Below are 22,292 nucleotides of genomic sequence, written 5' to 3'. Positions count from 1 at the left end.
TTGTAACTAGCTGTGCACCATGATCAGAAAGACCATTCTCAACAGGCTGAGCATTTATCTGGTTAAACTTATCTTGATCTATAAAGAAGTTATCTATCAGTGAGCTGCTATCCTTTACCACCCGAGTAGGAAAATCAATAATGGGTGTCAAATTGAAAGAACCGAGTAATGCTTCAAGGTCATTTTTCCTATTACCATCTTTCAGAGAGTCTACATTGAAGTCCCCACAAATAATAATTTGCTTCCCCCTGTCTGACAGATGACACAAGAAGGAGTCCAAATTTTTCAGAAATAGATGAAAATTTCCCGATGGAGACCTATATACAGTTACAATTATAAATTGTATACAGGCGCTGGTTCCAAGATGGCGTAAGGCAGTTGAGAGGGATGGAAATTATGTGGAGAAATGAAAATATTGTTCCTAAAGGATGTATCTACACACTGTAAAACTTTCAAACATATAGAATAAAAGATGGATATAAAAAAAAAATAGTGCACATTTCTTTTGGAGTGACCCTCGTACCATAACAGGTTGAACTCTACACGCCCCGGACACTCATTTTCTGTCGCCCTCTGATGCACATGGTGAGTCATTAGCAGGTAACATTTTTTCTGTCATAACTGTTAACACAACACTTTGAAATGAGCCTTACTAAACACTAAACTTGTGACCTCGCATTCAAGGGGCTCCTCGTGGCTCGACAACTACACTACTGGCCATTATAATTGCTACACCAAGAAGAAATGCAGATGATGAACGGGTGTTCATTGGACAAATATATTATACTAGAATTGACACTTGATTATATTTTCACGCAATTTGGGTGCATAGATCCTGAGAAATCAGTACCCAGAACAACCACCTCTGGCCGTAATAACGGCCTCGATACGCCTAGGCATTGACTCAAACAGAGCTTGGAAGGCGTGTACAGGTACAGCTGCCCATGCAGCTTCAACACGGTACCACAGTTCATCAAAAGTAGTGACTGGCGTATTGTTACGAGTCAGTTGCTCGGCCACCATTGACCAGACGTTTTCAATTGGTGAGAGATGTGGAGAATGTGCTAGCCAGCGCAGCAGTTGAACATTTTCTGTCCCAGAAAGGCCCATACAGGGCCTGCAACATGCGGTAGTGCATTATCCTGCTGAAATGTAGGGTTTCGCAGCGATCGAATGAAGGGTACAAGCACGGTCGTAACACATCTGAAATGTAACGTCCACTGTTCAGAGTGCCGTCAATGCGAACAAGAGGTGACCGGGACGTGTAGCCAATGGCACCTCATACCATCACGCCGGGTGATACGCCAGTATGGCGATGACGAATACACGCTTCCAATGTGCGTTCACCGCGATGTCGCCAAACACGGATGCGACCATCATGATGCTGTAAACAGAACCGGGATTCATCCGAAAAAATGACGTTTTGCCATTCGTGCACCCAGGTTCGTCGTTGAGTACACCATCGCAGGCGCTCCTGTGTGTGATGCAGCGTCAAGGGTAACCGCAGCCACTGTCTCCGAGCTGACAGTCCATGCTGCTGCAAACGTCGTCGAACTGTTAGTGCAGATGGTTGTTGTCTTGCAAACGTTCCCAACTGTTGACTCATGGATCGAGACGTGGCTGCACGATCCGTTACAGCCATGCGGATAAGATGCCTGTCATCTAGACTGCTAGTGATACGAGGCCGTTGGGATCCAGCACGGCGTTCCGTATTACCCTCCTGAACCCACCTATTTCATATTCTGCTAACAGTCACTGTATCTCGACCAACGCGAGCATCAATGCCGCGATACGATAAACCGCAATCGCGATAGGATACAATCCGACCTTTATCAAAGTCGTAAACGTGATGGTATGCATTTCTCCACCTTACACGAGGCATCACAACAACGTTTCACCAGGCAACGCCCGTCAACTGCTGTTTGTGTATGAGAAATCGGTTGGAAACTTTCCTCATTTCAGCACGTTGTAGATGTCGCCCCGGCGCCAACCTTGTGTGAATGCTCTGAAAAGCTTATAATTTGCATATCGCAGCATCTTCTTCCTGTCGGTTAAATTTCGGGTCTGTAGCACGTCATCTTCGTGGTGTAGTGATTTTAATGGCCAGTAGTGTAACATAGCAGGTTGAACTCTGCACGTCCCGGACACTCATTTTCTGTCGCCCTCTGATGCACATGGTGAGTCATTAGCAGGTAACATTTTTCCTGCCATAACTGTTAACACAACACTTTGAAATGAGCCTTACTAAACACTGAACTTCTGATCTCGCGCTCAAGGGGCTCCGTGGGGCTCGACAGCTAGGTGCCACCCTGAGGACTGTAGTGGGACCGAACGAGACAGCGACCTCAGCAGCGAGGCGTGGTTCTCAGCCGCTCGGTGTTTTGTCTGCCGGCAGGCTGACGCCGTCGTACGCGGCGACTGTGGCGGTGGCGTCGACGCTGGCCCCGCACGCCGGCCGCGGCCCGCTGTGGTCTCGGCTGCTGGGCTGGGACCGGCGCGCCTGCCGCAGCCACTGGTGGGCCAACATGCTCTACGTCAACAACTACGTGCACGCCGACGACACGGTGAGTCCTCCAGCAGCACACCTCTTCTCTGCCCTGTACACCTCTTCGACTTTTCCTCTCATTCGACCTCGTCCCTTCCATGAGTGTCACCTCTGTGGTTCACACTGCACCTGGAATTTCTCTCTTTCGATGACTCCTTCAACTCTCGACTAACAATAGAAGTAAACGCCCCACGGTTCACCGGTTTTGGTCATCTTCGCATGACTGAAGAGCAGAAATGGAAAACATTCTAAGTGCCAAATCTTACAACACTACATCTACATCCATACTCCACAAGCCACCTGACGGTGTGTGGCGGATGGTACCCTGAGTACCTCTATCGGTTCTCCCTTCTATTCCAGTCTCGTATTGTTCGCGGAAAGAAGGATTGTCGGTATGCCTCTCTGTGGGCTCTAATCTCTCTGATTTTATCCTCATGGTCTCTTCGCGACATACACGTAGGAGGGAGCAATATACTGCTTGACTCCTCGGTGAACGTATGTTCTTGAAACTTCAACAAAAGCCCGTACCGAGCTACTGAGCGTCTCTCCTGCAGAGTCTTCCACTGGAGTTTATCTATCATCTCCGTAACGCTTTTGCGATTACTAAATGATCCTGTAACGAAGCGCGCTGCTCTCCGTTGGATCTTCTCTATCTCTTCTATCAACCCTATCTGGTACGGATCCCACACTGCAGTGGGCGAACAAGCGTACTGTAACCTACTTCCTTTGTTTTGGATTGCATTTCCTTAGGATTCTTCCAATGAGTCTCAGTCTGGCATCTGCTTTACCGACGACCAACTTTATATGACCATTCCGTTTTAAATCACTCCTAATGCGTACTCCCAGATAATTTATGGAATTAACTGCTTCCAGTTGCTGACCTGCTATATTGTAGCTAAATGATAAGGGATCTTTCTTTCTATGTATTCGCAGCACATTAAACTTGTCTACATTGAGATTCAATTGCCATTCCCTGCACCATGCGTCAATTCGCTGCAGATCCTCCTGCATTTCAGTACAATTTTCCATTGTTACAACCTCTCGATATACCACAGCATCATCCGCAAAAAGCCTCAGTGAACTTCTGATGTCATCCACAAGGTCATTTATGTATATTGTGAATAGCAACGGTCCTACGACACTCCCCTGCTACACACCTGAAATCGCTCTTACTAATGTTGATGTTGTTGAGACAGCAACCAGCCACAAATTTTTCCTTTATTCAAAAGGTACCGTTACCGCTGTCGAATCACTACGATTCATCGTCAGACGGCTTTCATGCTTTCATTACAATATGTGCTGCGTGTTTTTTCTGGTTAGTCATCCTAAAATATAAATAATACGTAATTATGAGCACGTCACAAAGATGGTTGAGTGACAAATTTGCATTGGGATGTGACCCACGTGAAATGTCGATTTGCAGTACTTGTTTTCATAGTTTTCGTCCAGTAGACAACGTATGTAGTTCTCACCGCATGCACGTCATTGTACACATAAACTTGCATAATTGAGCGCTTCAGATTTGTCACTGATTGCATTTCCACCATATTTCTATCGTTAAACACGCAAATTTGTATCACTGAGCACTTCAGCTTTGTCACAGAACAGACTTCTAACATGCACCGCATGTTTACGTGTTTAACGATAGAAATATGGTGGAAATGCAACACGTAAATTTGTATCACTGAGCACTTCAGCTTTGTCACAGGACAGACTTCTAACATGCACCGCACGTTTACGTGTTTAATGATAGAAATATGGTGGAAATGCAACACGTAAATTTGTATCACTGAGCACTTCAGCTTTGTCACAGGACAGACTTCTAACATGCACCGCATATTTACGTGTTTAGCGGTAGAAATATGGTGGAAATGCTACCAGTGACAAATCTGAAGCGCTCAATTATGCAAGTTGACGTGTGCAATGACTGAACGCGGCGAAAACTACAAACGTTGTCTGCTGGACGAAAAATATGAAAACAAGTACTGCAAACCGACATTTCACGTGGTTTACATCAGAATGCAAATCTGTCACTCAACCATCTTGCCACGTACTTATAATTATGTATTATTTATATTTTAGGATAACTAATCAGTAAAACACGCAGCACATATTGTAAACCCGTCTGACGATGAATCGTAATGATACGAAACCGGTAACGGTACCTAAAGGAAGTTAACATAAATTTCTGGCTGGTTGCCGTCTCAACAACATCAACATTTGTCTTCAAATAACAGGCACGTTCTCCAACCATGTCATCATATGACAAAATCGCACCAAATCTTACATTTGTTAAAGGAATCAAACCATAATGTATCTGTTTTTGTATACGACTTATATTGCCGGGAAAAAAATTAGTTCACCCTCTCAGTGGTTTCCAATTCACTCAAGATTTATTATTGCAACAGTGCATATGGAGTACATTCAATGACTGGATTTGCAGATCAATAGCACAAGCGGTACCAGTTAATGACCCATGCTGAAACACCCATATTGCTATGTGGTGTAACCTCGACGGGCAGCGATGCAGGCGCTGATCGTACAGGTGGCGAACCCACTGTTCTGGGATACGTTATGCCACGCCTGCTCGACAACTTCACGTAATTCTGTAAGACTTGGTGGTTGACGAGTTGTGCGATTCACTTCTCATCCCATCGTATCACACACGTGCTCGATTGGAGACAAGTGCAGAGATCATGTTGGCCAGGGAAGTTGCTGCACATCTTGCAGAGCATAAGGCCTGGGGAGGCACCATTGTGTCTTGGACGAATGCACTCTAAGAGAGAGCGCTCAGGAGATCTACATCCCATGTGTAGACAACCGTCCATCTTCCAACTGACCCTCTGACGTCACCACTCGAGCAGTGCACGTCGATGCTGTGTCATGAGTACAAGGTGGGCCGGAGGTGTGCCTGCCCGTTGGTCCACTGCTAATAGCCGCTTCGTGACGGTTCGTGTTGACACGTCTGGGCTCACAAGGACTCTTATCTGTGCTGTGGCAGCTGTACGATCTGCCACTGCTGCCCTTGCAATACCACGATCCTGGCGAGCGTCTGTCATGTGTGGAAGTCAGGCAACTCATCTTCGGATGTGAGAATGTTCATATGGCCAATGAAACCAGCATCGTTCTGCAACTGACGCAGCACGCCCAATTAGTGCGGCAATTCTCCGAAAGGACCATCCCACCACTCGGACGGCCACAATTTGACCCCTTTCAAACTCGCTCAGTTGGCGGTAGGAAGCATGAGAGTAACTGTATGGCATGGATGCCTGCTTGCTTCATACGTTTGCACCACACTGAGCCTTATGGCTGTGAGCATTTCCTATTAAAGGGTAGACAGAGGTGGTGCTCTACCAGGTATACCACTGCCACCGAGGGAGGTGGAGCAGTGGTTAGCACACTGGACCCGCATTCGGCAGGGCGACGGTTCAATCCCGCGTCCAGCCATCCTGATTTAGGTTTTCCGTGATTTCCCTAAATCGCTCCAGGCAGATGCCGGGATGGTTCCTTTGAAAGGGCACGGCCGACTTCCTTCCTTAATACGATGAGACCGATGACCTCGCTGTTTGGTCTCTTCCCCCAAACAACCCAACAACCTATACCACTGCTCTATCTGTTGGCGGACGACGTTGAAAACATTATCAATACATTTTAGGTCCCCCATCATATGCCATATGATGTCATCGGATAAAAATCGATGTTGTCTTTTCAGGTATACTAATTTTTTCCGGCAGGGTATTTGTGTTTCACACAAAATGCAACGTAATAATGCTACTCACCTCATCACTGCTAACCATAACGAGGCAATTGAGGAAATATACAACTTATTAAAAACTTCCTGAGTATCATACCACGAAGCGGCCTGGTTCTAAGTTATAACAAGAATGCGTGTCTCTCAGGTGCTGTTACTACAGAGACACTATGTTCTATGATGATAATACAAGTACAGAAATAGCAGCAGTAAAGTTTCAACTATTGGAACAAAAACTATCTCACATTTCTTTCAAATATTTTACAAGAATATAAGAAAATTATATTTAAAAATTCTCAAAGTATTCATTTCTGTTTCTTACACACCTCCGTTCTTGGGGTCAGGTATTTCAAAGTTTACTTTAGAACTCTCTGTGATACTGAGAGAGAAATGGCAACATTGTCAACAGGTCTTTCTGTTTTGCAACTGATAAACATGGCTGGTCTTTCAGATGAAACATGGCACGAGGTACATCAGCCATCGTCTCTCGTCTTTTGAATACATTGACAGTTTGTAATTGTTCTGTTTCAGAGTAAGTAACCGGTATTTCAGATGGATAAGCATGAGACAATTTGATGGTCATCTGGAGATCTTACACGCCAGCATTGAGAACAACGTTTCAGCAGCGTCTTTAAAATCAAAGAAGTCTGTAGTGTGCGCTGGAAATACATGGGATGAGTTCATAGCTCTAGCTGGCCCATCAATCTTGCGTAAATCTTGCGGTACAAAGACCTTGCTAACTTTTATATTCTGCGCCGTTTAAGGCGCAGTGAGCGCACAGCCCTGGTAAACAATGTAGAACAGATTTATTATAAAGTACGTAAAATGAAGTTCCTCTTTGAAGACAGACAACTACAAGAACTGTTTGGAATAGTTCGTGATAAACACTGAATTTAAACAAGTTCGTAAGTAGGCAGATGATCCCAATGACAGACAAAGTCAACAGACTTAGATTCACTTTGAAAGTAGGCTGGTGGTGCTCAGCTGCCTCCTGTCAGCTTAGTGAGGTCCACGATCGTTGACTTATCTTCTGCGGTGTGGACCCCACTCCTCGTCTGGACCCTGCTGCTAAGGGCTACTTGCATACTAAAGGAGTGAGAAGAAGTGCTGGTTGATAGGGCGAAAGATGCGTACGCAGCACATTCCCCCTGTCTCAAAGTCCCAGAATGTTCAAAATGTTCAAATGTGTGTGAGTTCTTAAGGGACCAAACTGCAGAGGTCATCTGTCCCTAGACTTACACACTACTTAAACTAACTTATGCTAAGAACAACACACACACCCATACCCGAGGGAGGACTCTAACCTCCGGCGGGAGTGACATGGCGCCTCTAAACGAGCGTCCACTCAGCGCGGCCCCAGAATGTGCTTGCTTCTCTGCCGGTCGCTCGTAGAACTGGTGAACTAGGTGGAATGGCATTGATATCTACAGGTGTGAATGCCTGTGCCTGGTAAGAGCTGACCTCGCTGAAAGTTGAAGCATGCAAAACCTGTTGAGGCGGCAGCTGGTCGGTGATTTCAACAGCCCTGGGAGGCGGTAGACCTGCTCTGGAAAAAAAAGGGGGCTTTGAAAGAGCAGCTGTAGGACGCGTTGGCGTTTTCTGGGGTTGCACCTGGTTGATACGTTTGCAGCGTATGGAGCCGGTGTCTAATTGCACTTCCAACATGCCCTGACTAGTTCCGTTGCCCAGTATCGACGGTTTTTGGAAAAAACCGGCGCCCAGACCTTATCCATGATTGCGAACATGAAGTGTGTGACTGCCAAGGTGGAGGTGCAGCACTGTTTGGATAAAGTATGGAGAGTTGCGAATGGTGGGGTCATCTGAGGAGCTTCTTGGCTGGGCTGGCACTGCCTTGATCCATGGAGCGATGTGATGCAAGAAAAGAGATTAGGGCTTCGTCTAAATCATTGTGGTAGTGCAGTTTTGCCACTTGTGACTTGACAGTGCAGACAAATGTTTCTGCCAGTGCATTGGACACTGCACTAAGGAGATACCGTTGATGAGACATAAAGTTTAAAACTGAGGAGACGTGAAACGGGGCCATTGTCGGTGACTGTGGTTCTTGGGAGACCTTCTATAAAAAAAATTCTTGCCGGTGCCTGAGCCTAAACTGAGAACTCTAAACCAGGAATAGCCTAAAATGAGGTCCAAAAGTCCTAATGGATTTGTGACCAAGGTGAGAACATATCTGGCCAGCTGAAATATCGTTGAGCCTTTGCTGCCCGTTTACTCTGGCTAGTACCAACGTCGCCACCATGTTGGCAATGTCAGTGTCAACCCCACGCCAATATACAGTTCGCTGAGCCAACAACTTTGTTAGGACGATCCCCGTGTCCCTCGTGGATGAGTGACAATATGCAGTGTCGAAGGGCGTGTGGAACCACGGTGCGGGGGCTACCAATATCCCCTCCAGTAAGAGGATGTTTTTAAGGGTTAATAACTGGTTGCGCCTGTACCAAATTGTTTGGGCTTCTGAGTGGTTCAGGTGTTTGCAATCCGCCAGCCAACCGTGGTTCATGAGACAGAACACTTCTCGAATGACCACATCCTCAGATGAATGGTGGGTGATAATTTTCATGTCTAAGGGAAAGGTTGCTACTGCTTCTTCTCCCTCTGCATCCATGTGGAAACAGACCTCTCATGCTGCATCAAATTATAGAACCTGACCCACCGCAGTCTGAAGGGGACGTCAGCATTGATGTATTGAGCATGGAACAATACCTAATGTCGTAGGTGTAGCCAGACAAAACAATACCCACCGCTGAAAATGATGCGCCATCGTGACCGAAATATCTGCATTGGCTTTGAACAAAGGTGAGAGACTTTATGATTTGACAATGTTGTGACTAATCGACCATACAAATAGTCCGAAATTTTTTGAGGGCAAACACATTAGCTCGACTGCAGACAACCTTGCAGTGGGGCAACCACAGCTATGAGTATTCATCTTGGGTATTAATAATCGCTTCAGTTGTATTTTGGTCCTTTATTTCTGTACCACTACATGTTTCGTGGCGTTAAAGCATCTTCGGGAGACATACGATTAAAACATGAATGTATGACAGAGCACGCGGCCGCATTCCCTGTACGCGGTTCCATATAGACTGGAGGACCTATCACTATGACAAGATTTGTTTTGGACCCATCCACTATATTGGAATTTGGCAGTTTTAAATCCATGACATACCGTCTTTTAGCAATGTTTTGTGTCTGACAGACAATGAATGTTGGAAAAAAAATTTTCCTCTCTAATGTTTTAAACATATTTCACTTCAAAATGTGGCTTTAACGCCAGGAAACCGGTAGTGGTACAGTAATAAAGGACCAAAATACAGCTATAGTGATTATTAATACCCAAAACATTAGCTAGGCTCTCTTTTTTTATATCTGGGCTGTAGCTGCGTTGGGCCAGTGTTAAGGTTTTCGAAATAAATGCAGTAGGGTGCCCCACACCACCGACTTCGTGTGACAGCACCTCGCTGAAACCACAGACGGATGCATCAGCTGCTCCAGTTAATGACATGGACAGGTTGTAGACCATAATGTATGTTGGCTGAAGAAGAGCTTATTTTAGATCCCTGAAGGTTTTGTCGCATGTGGTAATGCAGTTCTATTTTACTTGTTTTCGTTACAAATTTTGCAGCGGTTCTGCTATGTCTGCTGGATGAGGAATGAATTGAATCTAGTAATTTAGTTGGTCCAAAACGAATTGAAGCTGTTTAGTGTCCTTAGGGACCAGAAGTTTCTGGACAGCTTGGATGTAGTGTAATGTGGGCTCTATTCCCAAGGCACTTAAGACATGACCTAGATGTTCCACTTGAGACACCAAACAATAGTTTCTGCCTTTGTAACATTTGAAACTGGCTTACTGGAGCACAACAAAAAGGGCATCTAAGTGAGTTGTTAAAGCCTGTGCATTTTTCCTTGTGACAATAATATCGTCCAGATAGTTCGCTATTTTGGGAACCTCCCAATCAGATTTTCTAATGTCTTTGAAATATAGCTGAGGGTCTGGCAATGTCAAATGGGAGACCGTTACAGCAGAAGAGGCCAGTTGGGGTCTTGATCACCAAAATGCATTGCAATTCCTGTTCCAGCAGCAGTTGAAGGTAAGCATCTCGCAAGTCCATCTTCGCGAAAATCTTGTCTCCTGTAAGGTTTAATAAAAAGTTTTGGACTGTTGAGATGGGGTAGGTACTGATGACAGGCTGGGATTTAATGGTGACCGTGAAATCTCTGCAAATCCTAAGTGACCCATTTGCATTCTTAATAACAATGATGGAGGTGGCACACTTTCTGTTAGGTACTGTCATCAAGATGCTTTCCTGTTGCAGGCGTTGTTGCTCGGAATCTAGCTCTTCCTGGAGTGCAAAAAGAACGTTTCGTGTCTTGAAGAAATAGGACGTGGCTGTTGGGAGTAGGGTGACATCAGTCTCAAACCTTGTGGTGTTGGTAGAAGGTTGAGAAGAATCTGACTCCTGTTTGGTGCATAAGTCACAGATACAGCAGATAGCTGTTGATGGCTGGATGCTGTTAGCTAATCCATCGGCATCCAGGCCCAAGGCGTTAAAAATGTCCAAACGAAGGAAATTTATGGCCCCTCCGAGTTAACCACAGATGCGTCATTACTGCAGAGTTGTTTGGAGAATTTCTGAAGCAGAGACGAGCCTAGACACTGATAAGTTTCCCAAGCTATGATAGTCATGGAAGAACCCAGATAAATTTGGAAAAGCTCAGGACTGACATTGACTTCCAATGTGAGAATTAAGAGTCAGTCAAAACAGGGACTACAACTTGCACGTGCAACACCTCTGGATTCGAGAAATTCGGGCAGTTCATCAAATCCTGGATTCGGGGTCTCCACATTCATCTTGAGGGCGATTGACAGACTTTCACTGTGTGTCCCGTGCTGCCACAGGAGTAGAATTTGCTGCGGTAATAATAGCACAGTTGCCTTGGGTGCATTATAAAGCAATTGCTACGTGAGAATAACTGCCATGGCTGTCACACACCTGCAGGAAGTTTGCGACTCAGTTTGGTGTGAAGGCCATGGTTGCAGCTGGGACCAGCGAATTGGGCAGGCAACAAACACTAGTGAAGGGTCCTGCGATGTCACAGACGATCTAAGAGATTGTTCAAAAGCCATAGTAATAAGGAGGCAAATCTGCAGCGTGGGCAGTAACTGAGAAGTTCATCTAACGAATGGAAGAGGATCACGTCCCGTAGTAGGGAAGTTGCATAAGACTGTTTACGTTTAGAACTGCTATATTGGAAGCGGCACTCTCCGGACAAACCTGTAACCGTTGAGAGGACGAAGGCTAAAAAACTTACCGCGCGCTGCTGAGCATCACCAGTGATGGAATTGCAGAGGCGCCATCTGGAAACCTTTCACCAGTGCATCAATGTGGGACAACTGGTTGGAATGTTCTGGACTGGATGCGGTAATGGCAGCCATCTTCTCTACCATTGCGTTCATGCCCTGTGGTATGAGTCACACGCACACAAACATAGCCTACATGGTGGACAGAATATATGTGCAACACTCAGATCACAGAAAATTATTTCGTCGCCACTTGTCGTATACTGCATCAGTTGATGCACCAAGAGAACACAGCCCAGGTAAACGGTGTAGATGAGGTTTATTACGCTGAAGAGCCAAAGAAACTGGTACTCCACCTAATATCGTGTAGGGCCCACCGAGCACGTAGAAGTACCTGAATATGACGTGGCAGGGACTCAACTAATGTCTGAAGTAGTGCTGGAGGGAACTGACACCATGAATCCTGCAGGGCTGTCCACAAATTCGTAAGAGTTCGAGGGAATGGAGATCTCTTCTGAACATCATGTTGCAAGGCATGCCAAATATGCTCAATAATGTACATGTCTGTGGAGTTTGGTGGCCAGCGGAAGTGTTTAAACTCAGAAGAGTTTTCCTGAAGCGACTCTGTACCAATTCTGGCTGTGTGGGGTGTCGCATTGTCCTGTTGGAATTGCCCAAGTCCGTCGGAATGTACAATGGACATGAATGGATGCAGGTGATCAGACATGATGCTTACCTACGTGCCACCCGTCAAAGTCGTATCTAGACGAATCAGGAGTCCCACATCACTCCAACTGCACACATCCCACACCATTAGAGTGCCTCCAACAGTTTGAGCAGTCCCCTGCTGACATGCAGGGTCCATGGATTCATGAGGTTGTCTCCATACCTGTACATGTCCTTCCGCTCAATACAATTTGAAACGAGACTCGTCCAACTTGGCAACATGTTTCCAGTAACCAAGAATCCAATGTCGGTGTTGACTGGCCCAGACGAGGCGTAAAGCTTTGTGTCGTGCAGTCATCAAGGGTACACGAGTGGGCTTTCAACTCTGAAGGCCAGTGTCTATGGTATTTCATTCAATACCATACGGGTTAAGTACGGATTTGGCATGGTTAATTGTAAGGGGTGGCCTGATGCCCTTCCTGCCGCCACCCCATACCCCCCGGGACGGAATTAATGTACCCCAGCAGTCTGCATCAAGTGTAAATCGTGAAATAGTGTGAATGTGTTTCAAATGTCTGCGAGTCGTGTAACTGAGGTGAGACGTGGGGACCAGCCCGGTATTCACCTAGTAGGCTGTGGAAAACCGCCTAAAAACCACATCCAGGCTGGCCGGCACACCGGCCGTCCTCGTTAAGCCGCCGGGCAGATTCGACCCAGGGCCAGCACGCCTATCTGGGTCCAGGAAGCACCGCGTTAGCACTCTCGGCTACCCTGCCGAGTATGAAATTTGTTATTAATAACCCACCCCAATTCAAAAATAACAGCAAAGTGCATTCCTACGAGACTAGAAGAAAAGATGATCTTCACTATTCTGGGCTAAACCTGACATTGGCACAGAAAGGGGTGAATTATGCGGCCACAAAATTCGTTGGTCATTTACCAAATAGCATTAAGAGTCTGACAGATAACCAACCAGCATTTAAAAACAAATTAAAAGAATTTCCGAGTGACAGCTCCTTCTAGTCAATAGATGAATTTTTAGACATGAACTAATAATTATAAGAAAAAGGAATATATCGTGTAAAATTTTTTTTGTTAAATTGACACATTGCACATCATTACGAAATGTAGTATTCATGATCTGTGGAACAAGTATTAACGTAACGCAATGTTGTTTCCAGTGCCTGCTGCACACTTGGTACCTGGCGACGGACACGCAGTTGTTCGCGGTGTTCCTGGTGGTGCTGGCGGCAGTGTGGCGCTGGCCGCGGGCCGCCCCCCACCTGCTGGCCGCCTGTGCTGCCCTCTCCTGCCTCGTGCCGGCGCTCGCTGCCTACTTCCTCCAGCTGGACCCCACGCTGCTCAGTCTGCCAGAGTGAGTTTTTAGATTAGACTAGATTAGATCAATTATTTATTCCATAGAACCATAAAAGAGGGAATCCTCCTTGTGTGGAACATGTCAGATAAACACATTACAAAAACGAAATTAGAAAAACTTCAGTTTCATTAATTTTAATGATCCTCAGTCAATAAACAGTGAAATTATGTACAGGAATTAAATTTAAACTTCTAATATTTACAGGTTTAATATTTACATCTGCTTTCATTAAATCCATCATTCATACACTTGCTAGTTTCTTGGCTATTACACCCAGTATTGTCAAAATTAAAGAAAATTATTCATTTCAGTGATCCTCAGTTAAGAACAGTCAGATTATGTACAATATTTAAAATTAAACTTACAATATTTACAGACTTTAGACTTACATCTGCTTTCCATAAATCCATCATTCACAGTCGGTAGTTACTTGGCTGTTAAACCAAGTATTGTCAAAAATTAAAAGTATAATAAATTTTCATTAAAATGGTCTACTGCATCTGTTGAGAAACTCATGGATAGAATACAGGGAATTGGCCACCAAAAATTCTTTTAAATTATGTTTAATTGTGCCTTGTCTGAAACTAAACTCTTAATGGTTGCTGGTAACTTATTGAAAATATGCGTTGCTGAATACTGGACTTCTTTCTGGACAAGAGTAAGTGATTTTAAATCTTTATATATGTTGTTCTTATTCCTAGCATTGATACTGTGTACTAAGCAGTTAGTTGGAAAAAAGGATGTATTATTTACAACAAACTTCATTAAGGAATAAATATACTGAGATGCTGTGGTTAATATGCCCAATTCTTTTAATAGGCATTGACATGATGTTCTTGGATTTACACTACTCATTACTCTTATTATACGCTTCAGTACTCTAAAATTTTTATCTCAGTTTGTGGAGTTACCCCAAAATATGATACCATATGACATAATGGAGTGAAAAAAAGTAAATTATGCCAGTTTTTTTTATATTTATATCTCCTATGTCTGACATCATTCGCATTGCAAACACAAACTTGTTAAGGCGCTTTAGCAGTTCGTTAGTATGTTGCTCCCAACTGAATTTATTATCAAGTTGTAATCCCAAGAATTTTACATTCTCAACTTTTCCTATTTCCATGTTATCATATTTTATGCACACATCAGAAGGAAATCTCTTGGAAGTTCTGAACTGCATATAGTGGGTCTTTTCAAAGTTTAATGACACTGAATTGGCTATGAACCACTTATTAATGTCAGCAAAAATTTGATTAGCTGCCCTTTCTAAATTTATATTTGATTTACTATTTATTGCAATGTTTGTATCATGTGCAAATAAGACAAACTTGGCATCTGGTAATGTAACAGATGACAGGTTATTAATGTACACAAGAAACAGTAGTGGACCTAGTATGGAACCTTGGGGAACACCACATGTAATTTCTTCCCAGTCAGATGATGTCTGATTGCCTACTGCTGAAGTATTACGTAATGACACCCTTTGTTTTCTGTTAGTAAGATATGACTGAGACCACTGGACTCGCTTTCGGGAGGACGACGGTTCAATCCCGTCTCCAGCCATCCTGATTTAGGTTTTCTGTGATTTCCCTAAATCGTTCCAAGCAAATGGCGGGATGGTTCCTTTGAAAGGGCACGGCCGATTTCCTTCCCAATTCTTCCCTAACCCGAGCTTGCGATCCATCTCTAATGACCTCGTTGTCGACGGGACGTTATACACTAACCACCACCATCACCACTGAAACCACTTTGCAGCACTACCAGTGATGCCATAATATTTTAATTAATAATAAATATGAGTCAACTCTTCTTCTCCCACTGCTCAAAATTCCTTCCTCTTACATCGCCAGACTGCTCCTATCAAGTCTAACCCTTGTTAAAATATACGTGCAAAAACAAAAACTACTTACGTGTTTGGGGTAAACCATTTTATTTTTCGACATCATCTCCTTTTAGACACTTCGTCCAACGCTGTTCTAATTTGTTGATCCCTTCCGAATAATAACAATTGTCCAAGTCTGCAAAATAGCGATCCTTTGCTGCAATCACCTCTTCGTTTGAATAAAATCTTTGTCCCGCCAGCCATTTCTTCAAATTGAGGAACAAACAGTGGTCCGAGGGAGCCAAGTCTGGAGAATAGAGGGTATGTGAAATGAGTTGGAATCCTATTTCCAATAATTTTGCTACCACAACTACTGAGGTGTGTGCTGGTTCATTGTCGTGATGGAAGAGGACTTTTTTGCGGTCCAATCGCCGACGTTTTTCTTGCAGGTCGGTTTTCAAACGGTCCAATAACGATGAATAATATGCACCTGTAATAGCTTTACACTTTTCCAGATAGTCGATGAGTATTATCCCTCGCGAATCCCAAAAAACAGTCGCCATAACATTTCCGGCCGAAGGAATGGTCTTCGCCTTTTTGGTGCAGATTCTCCCTTGGTAATCCATTGTTTAGATTGTTGTTTGGTCTCAGGAGTATAGTAATGAATCCATGTTTCATCCACAGTGACGAAACGACGCTTAAAGTCCTGCAGGTTTCTTCCTGAACAGCTGCAAACCATCCTTGCAACACTTCACACGATTCCGTTTTTGGTCAAGCGTGAGCAATCGCGGAACCCTTCTTGCAGATAGCTTTCTCATGTCCAAATGTTTATGCAAAATATTATGTACCCTTTCATTCGTGATGCCCACAGCACTAGCAATCCCACGTACCTTAACTCTTCTGTCATCCATCACCATATCACGCATTTTATCAGGCGTCCAGAACGTTCAGCAACACTAGTGCCGATACGACCACTCCTAAAACTTTAAAAGCACTTATAAACTGTTCTAATCGAAGGTGCAGAGTCACCGTAATGTTTATCAAGCTCCTCTTTAGTCTCTTGAGGCGTTTTGCCTTTCATAAGGTAATGTTTAATAACCACACTAAATTCTTTTTCTTCGATTTTAAGACATTCACTCGACTTCCTTGATTCAGCCGGCCGGAGTGGCCGAGCGGTTCTAGGCGCTACAGTCTGGAACCGCGCGACCACTACGGTCGCAGGTTCGAATCCTGCCTCGGGCATGGATGTGTGTGATGTCCTTAGGTTAGTTAGGTTTAAGTAGTTCTAAGTTCTAGGTGACTGATGACCTCAGAAGTTAAGTCTCATAGTGCTCAGAGCCATTTGAACCATTTGAACCTTAATTCACACGAATGCCAAACACAAAGAAATAGGCCAATATGGCTGAAACTTGGTGTACATTCTTTCCAAAGATGCTACTAACTAAACATGACCTCGATACGTGCCGGTGCTGGCATGTCTCGGACTTTGCACGGACTTTTCAAACGAACCTCGCAAGTAATCCGTGTATATTATAAAAGTGTCGTTGTATACATGTTCCACATCTCCTAAACCACTGGATCGATTCTAACCAAACTTGGTACACATCTCATTTACTATCTGGAAGGAACCACTGAGGGGCAAGAGTCACCTAACTATAAAATGGGTGGGTTGTGGATGGACAAGAAGTGTAGCTCATAATGTGCAAACAGTCAGACAACACTGAGGTGACTGAAGTCATGGGATACCTCCTAATATCGTGTCGGACCTCCTTTGGCCTGGTGTAGTACAGCAACTCGACGTGTCATGGACTCGACAAGTCCCCTGCAGAAATATTGAGTTATGCTCCTCTATAGCCGTCCACAATTGCGATAGTGTTGTTGGTGCAGATTGTTATGTACAAGCTGTTCTTTTCGTTATGTCCCATAAGTATGCGATGGGATTCACGTCGGGCCATGTGGGTGGCCAAATCAGTGCACGATTTGTCCATAATGTTCTTCAACTCAATAGCAAACATTGTGGTTCGGTGACATGGTGTATTGTCATCCATAAAAATGCTATCGTTGTTAGAGTACTTGAAGTCCATGAACGGTTGCAAATGGTCTCCAAGCTGCCGAACGTAACCATTTCCAGTCAGTGATCGGTACATTCCTTGTAAACACAGCCCACGTCATTATGAAGTCGGTACCAACTCGCACAGTGCCTTGTTAACAACTTGGGTGCATACTTCGTGGGATCAACGCCACATTCGTATCCGACCATACGTTCTTGCTAGACTAAATCAGGACTCATTCGCCCAGGTCACGGTTTTCCAGTTGCCTAGGGTCCAACCGATATGGCCATGAGTCCAGGAGAGGCGCTGCAGCGATGTCGTGCTCCCACAGACTATTAACGCCAAATGTCGCCGCACTGTCGTAAAGGATGCTTTCTTTGTACGTCCTACACTGATTTCTGCGGTTGTTTCACTCACAAGGGAGGCCGCCAATTGTGAAATTCAGATTCGATTCATACTGCGCATAATAAAAGCTCATGGCCAGAGGTATAATGTGGCAAAGCACAAAGATGCACTTCTCAGCCGTTGTCGAGAAAATCGACAGTTAGAAGAAACCGTTGCGGTGAAATACTCTCTACGATTACAAATTTTCTACACCGTCGTGGTGCAGTGGTAAGCGGTCGGATTCGTAATCCGAAGGTCGCCGGATCGATTCTCGCGCCATGCTACCTTTTTTTTTAGTATTTGTTTTTTGTAATTCAAATATATATATATATATATATATATATATATATATATATATATGAATAGTATTTGTTTTTTGTAATTCAAATATATATATATATATATATATATATTATGCGCAGTATGAATCGAATCTGAATTTCACAATTGGCGGCCTCCCCTTGTCAGTTCTGCTAGTCTGATAGCGCTGACAACTCTACGCAAACGCCGCTACTCTCGGTCGTTAAGTTAAGCACGTCGGGCAGTGCACTGTCCGTGCTGAGAGCTAATGCCTGAAATTTGGTATTCTGCGGACGCTTTTGACATTGCGGATCTCGGAGCATTGAATTGCCTAACGATTTCCGAAAAGGATGTCCCATGCGTCTAGCGCCAACTACTATTAAACGTACCAAGACCGTCCATTCCCGCCATACGGCTATAATCACGTAGGAAACCTTTTCACATGAATCGCCTGAGTACCAATGACAGCTCCGGCAATGCGCTGCCCGTTTATACCTTGTGTGCGCAACACTACCGCCGTCTGTATATGTGCATATCGCTATGCCATGACTTTTGTTACTTCATTGTACATTCATCCAGTATCTGAGAATCAGAGCACTTGCAAAAAACTTTACATATAATTTCAAACCGTTAAAAACATTTCTCTCTGACAACAACAAAATGCAGGCAGCAAAAATGATTATTACTTACTACAGTTTACCTGTTCGTGCAGTGATGCTACCGTATCAAGCATGACCTTTCCATTTATTACTTCTTTACTAATAGCTCTATTCGCAACACGTTTTGCAAACAGTATTAACATATACCACAAAACGTAACTCCAAAATTATAGCATTGTACGACACATAGTTCAGGAGATATGACGTCATAAACACTGAGCTGCGTGAAAAACTGCCGCGTCATGTATGACGTTTTAACTGATTGCTTCTTTACTACTAACTCTATAAGCAACACATTTCGCAGACAGTGTCCACATATACCACATATACCAATGGATGTACCTGCAAAATGACTCTAAGCTCTGAAGTTAGGACGTCATAACTGCATGAAAACGGAACTCCAGAACGAAATTCGCTAGAAATACAGGTGAAATATGTGTACAAATAAGTATAAAATATGTTAAATATATGTAATATATACGTTAAGTGTGCATATTAGGGGCAAAGACGTCGGTAAAAAGCCTCTTCTAAATCCCTGGATCGATTCCAACCAAACTTGGTACACATATTACTATCTGGAAAGATGTACTGTGGGGCTAAGAACCAGCAACCTTCTATTGGGTGGGAGTGATAACGGTGAGAGAGGAGGTGGGAGGAGCAGATTGAAAACAGAGGCAGAGGGAGGGGGGGGGGGGGAAGAGGCACACAGATATGGCAGGGGAGAAATTGGACAGAGGAAGGAGGAGATGTACTGAGGTGGGAGGAGCAGACGAACAGCGAGAGGGGCAGGAGCAGATGGACAAAGAGAGGGGGAAGCAGCATGGAGAGGGAGAGGAGGAAGTGGACATGGAGTGGAGGGCTGAGGAAGTGGACAGAGAGAGGGGGGAAAGGGGATTCAAAGAGAGCGTGGAGGAGGAGATGGACTAATAGAATTGGAATAGATACATATTTGGGCAACGGAGGGTACTCAGTAGCTTTATACGAATCATTAAACCGATCTGATTCAGGTAAAACATAAAATATTATTAGAAATCATGATGCGTCTTTAAAAATGCGAATGACAATGGCGCTGCAGTCTGCTCTGTTAGCTCAAAATGCTCAAATGGCTCTAAGCACTATGGGGCTTAACATCTGAGGTCATCAGTCCCCTAGACTTAGCACTACTTCAACCTAACTAACCTAAGGACATCACACACCTCCATGCCCGTGGCAGGATTCGAACCAGCCACCGTGGCAGCCGCTCGGTCACAGCGGCCGGCTGCTCTGTTGGGTGACGTTTTTCGGATCCCACAATATTTCCTCGAGGCAGCTGCTCGACATCGTCATGTGGTGGCTACTAGTTGCTGCTCGCAAGCTGCAATGCTTGCTGCGATCTGTTACGGAGGCGTCGTTTCAAAGCCGCGCATCTGCGGTCGAGATGGTTCCAGGCAGAACACGCTATCGTATTTAGAGCCCACTGCCGACAACCGAGCTGTGGCTTCCCGCGCATGTGTTAGGCTAGGTCACTGGTGCTGCTGAAGCGTCGCTGTGGCCGGGAGACAAACCTAACATGATAGCTAGGTTCACCCTCAACTCAGTTGGGAGTGTAAATTTTGCCAGAATTCTTGTCCTTTCTCTGCCGCTAGCGTAGGGTTCCATGTTGTAAAATCCACTACCGTAAAATGTAAGCTTTCACGGCCCGAAATATCACAATTAATAATGCAATTGGCTGTCGTCGACTGCCGTCGTCCGCTGTCGCTAACACCCCATGGTGGAAGACTGGCTCACATTTTCTTCAGCACCGGAATCCAGATGTCATTCAGTTTCACGCCCTCTTCCTTGCTACTGGAATTCCTGGGGTGTTTTACATTCTCCACAGCCTCTCTGTATAACCCTTCACGGTATACGGTTGCGTCTTCCAGTACTTGAGTCCTATCAAAATGAATGTGGTGGTCCCCTGGCTGCAAGCATGTTCCGCGACAGATGATCTGTCAGTCTTCCCTTTTCTGCAATTGCCCCTGAGCTCTTCTGGTCGTTTCTTGACTGTTCTTTTCGTAAAATCCCCAAAGCTACACGGAATCCTATAAATTCCTGCTTCTTCCAGCGCCTGGTTAGCAACCTTTGCCGATTTTATGTGATCTTGCAACTTCCGTATGGGCTTGTAGTTTATCGCGTTGTTCCACTTTTTCCAGGTTTTTCCGTGCTGTCGGTAACGTCATTAATGAAAGGAGCAAAACTTTCGATTTTACCGGCGCTTGAGCATCTGTATGATTTCTGCCTGGTGGTCTTAACGCTCTTTTCACCTCAGCGAACGAATAATAATTGTTGAGCAATGCATTGGTGAGGTGTTTCAATTCTGCGTCAAGCAGCTCTGGTTCGCAGATTTTCCTTGATCTGTCTGTCAACGTTTTTATGATGCTTTGTCACGCCACAGCACGGACACACGCGGAAGCAGAATTTTACTGTAGGTAGTAGCGAGCCAGCTCAGAGAAGTTACGATCCCCCTTGAAAATGTCGTCCGCAGATGGTGATGAAACGTTGGGTTTTAATGTGAAATCCATTTGACCACGGCATAATAGCACGGAAAATTTCATTAATTGTGACAATCCATTACTGCCCAAATTAAATTTTTGTTAATCTTTTATATTTATTACTATACCTTGTTTGTTACACTGAAAAAGAATCATCTAAAGTGAAAAAAGCAATTTTACCTTTCCAGTTTTAAAATAATATATCGCACCTTAAATGTGTAACACTAAGCATTATTGGACGCACAACATGAATTTATACGAAAAGGATACATTTATATACTGAATGAAACAAATTACACATGAATACACGTAACAAATCTAAAACAAAAACAACGAATTACTTGGTATGACCGGTAGTAAAACATTCTAGGCACAGTCCCATTTCTTGCACTGGGTGCGTGCTGATGTCTTACAGTTTATTCCAACACATGTCTTCTTTTGAGTTCCTGTATTTTTATAATCGGGTCCTTCATTCTACCAAACCGGAGCTCATCTGCTACAGCACTGGAGTGCGGCAGTCGTCCAGACTCTGTCGATGATTTTGCTCCTCAGGTACAGCTGCTCAACTTCTCTTTGAAAATTTACGAGAGATAGAGTACCAAGGCACTGTGTACAGTGACATCCTATAGCCAACTGAAAAGAGCCCAGTACGATTTACTGTGATGGATATTTATCCTGTACTGGTTCATATTTTGAACCATTCGATCTGTTCCACCCATGTTCTTGTATTCTGTAAGCATGGAGGTCAGGGAATTTCCGTGTGGCCCGCAGCTCGTGGTCGTGCGGTAGCGTTCTCGCTTCCCGCGCCCGGGTTCCCGGGTTCGATTCCCGGCGGGGTCAGGGATTTTCTCTGCCTCGTGATGGCTGGCTGTTGTGTGATGTCCTTAGGTTAGTTAGGTTTCA

General features: G+C 44.5%; 1 protein-coding gene across 1 annotated transcript in view; it reads left to right on the top strand.

Annotated features, from left to right (window-relative positions):
* Positions 1-22,292, top strand: part of LOC124805686 (nose resistant to fluoxetine protein 6-like) — a 462,198-nt gene that overhangs the window by 348,240 nt on the left and 91,666 nt on the right. Inside the window, exons 8-9 of the mRNA XM_047266255.1 lie at positions 2,396-2,564; positions 13,464-13,657. Of these exons, the coding sequence (XP_047122211.1) occupies positions 2,396-2,564; positions 13,464-13,657 (363 nt within the window). The remainder of the gene's footprint in view (positions 1-2,395; positions 2,565-13,463; positions 13,658-22,292) is intronic.

The sequence above is a fragment of the Schistocerca piceifrons genome, chromosome 7 (genome assembly GCF_021461385.2).
Source record: "Schistocerca piceifrons isolate TAMUIC-IGC-003096 chromosome 7, iqSchPice1.1, whole genome shotgun sequence".
In the NCBI taxonomy this organism is placed as follows: Eukaryota; Metazoa; Arthropoda; class Insecta; order Orthoptera; family Acrididae; genus Schistocerca; species Schistocerca piceifrons.
This window is presented reverse-complemented; position numbering and strand designations above follow the sequence as displayed.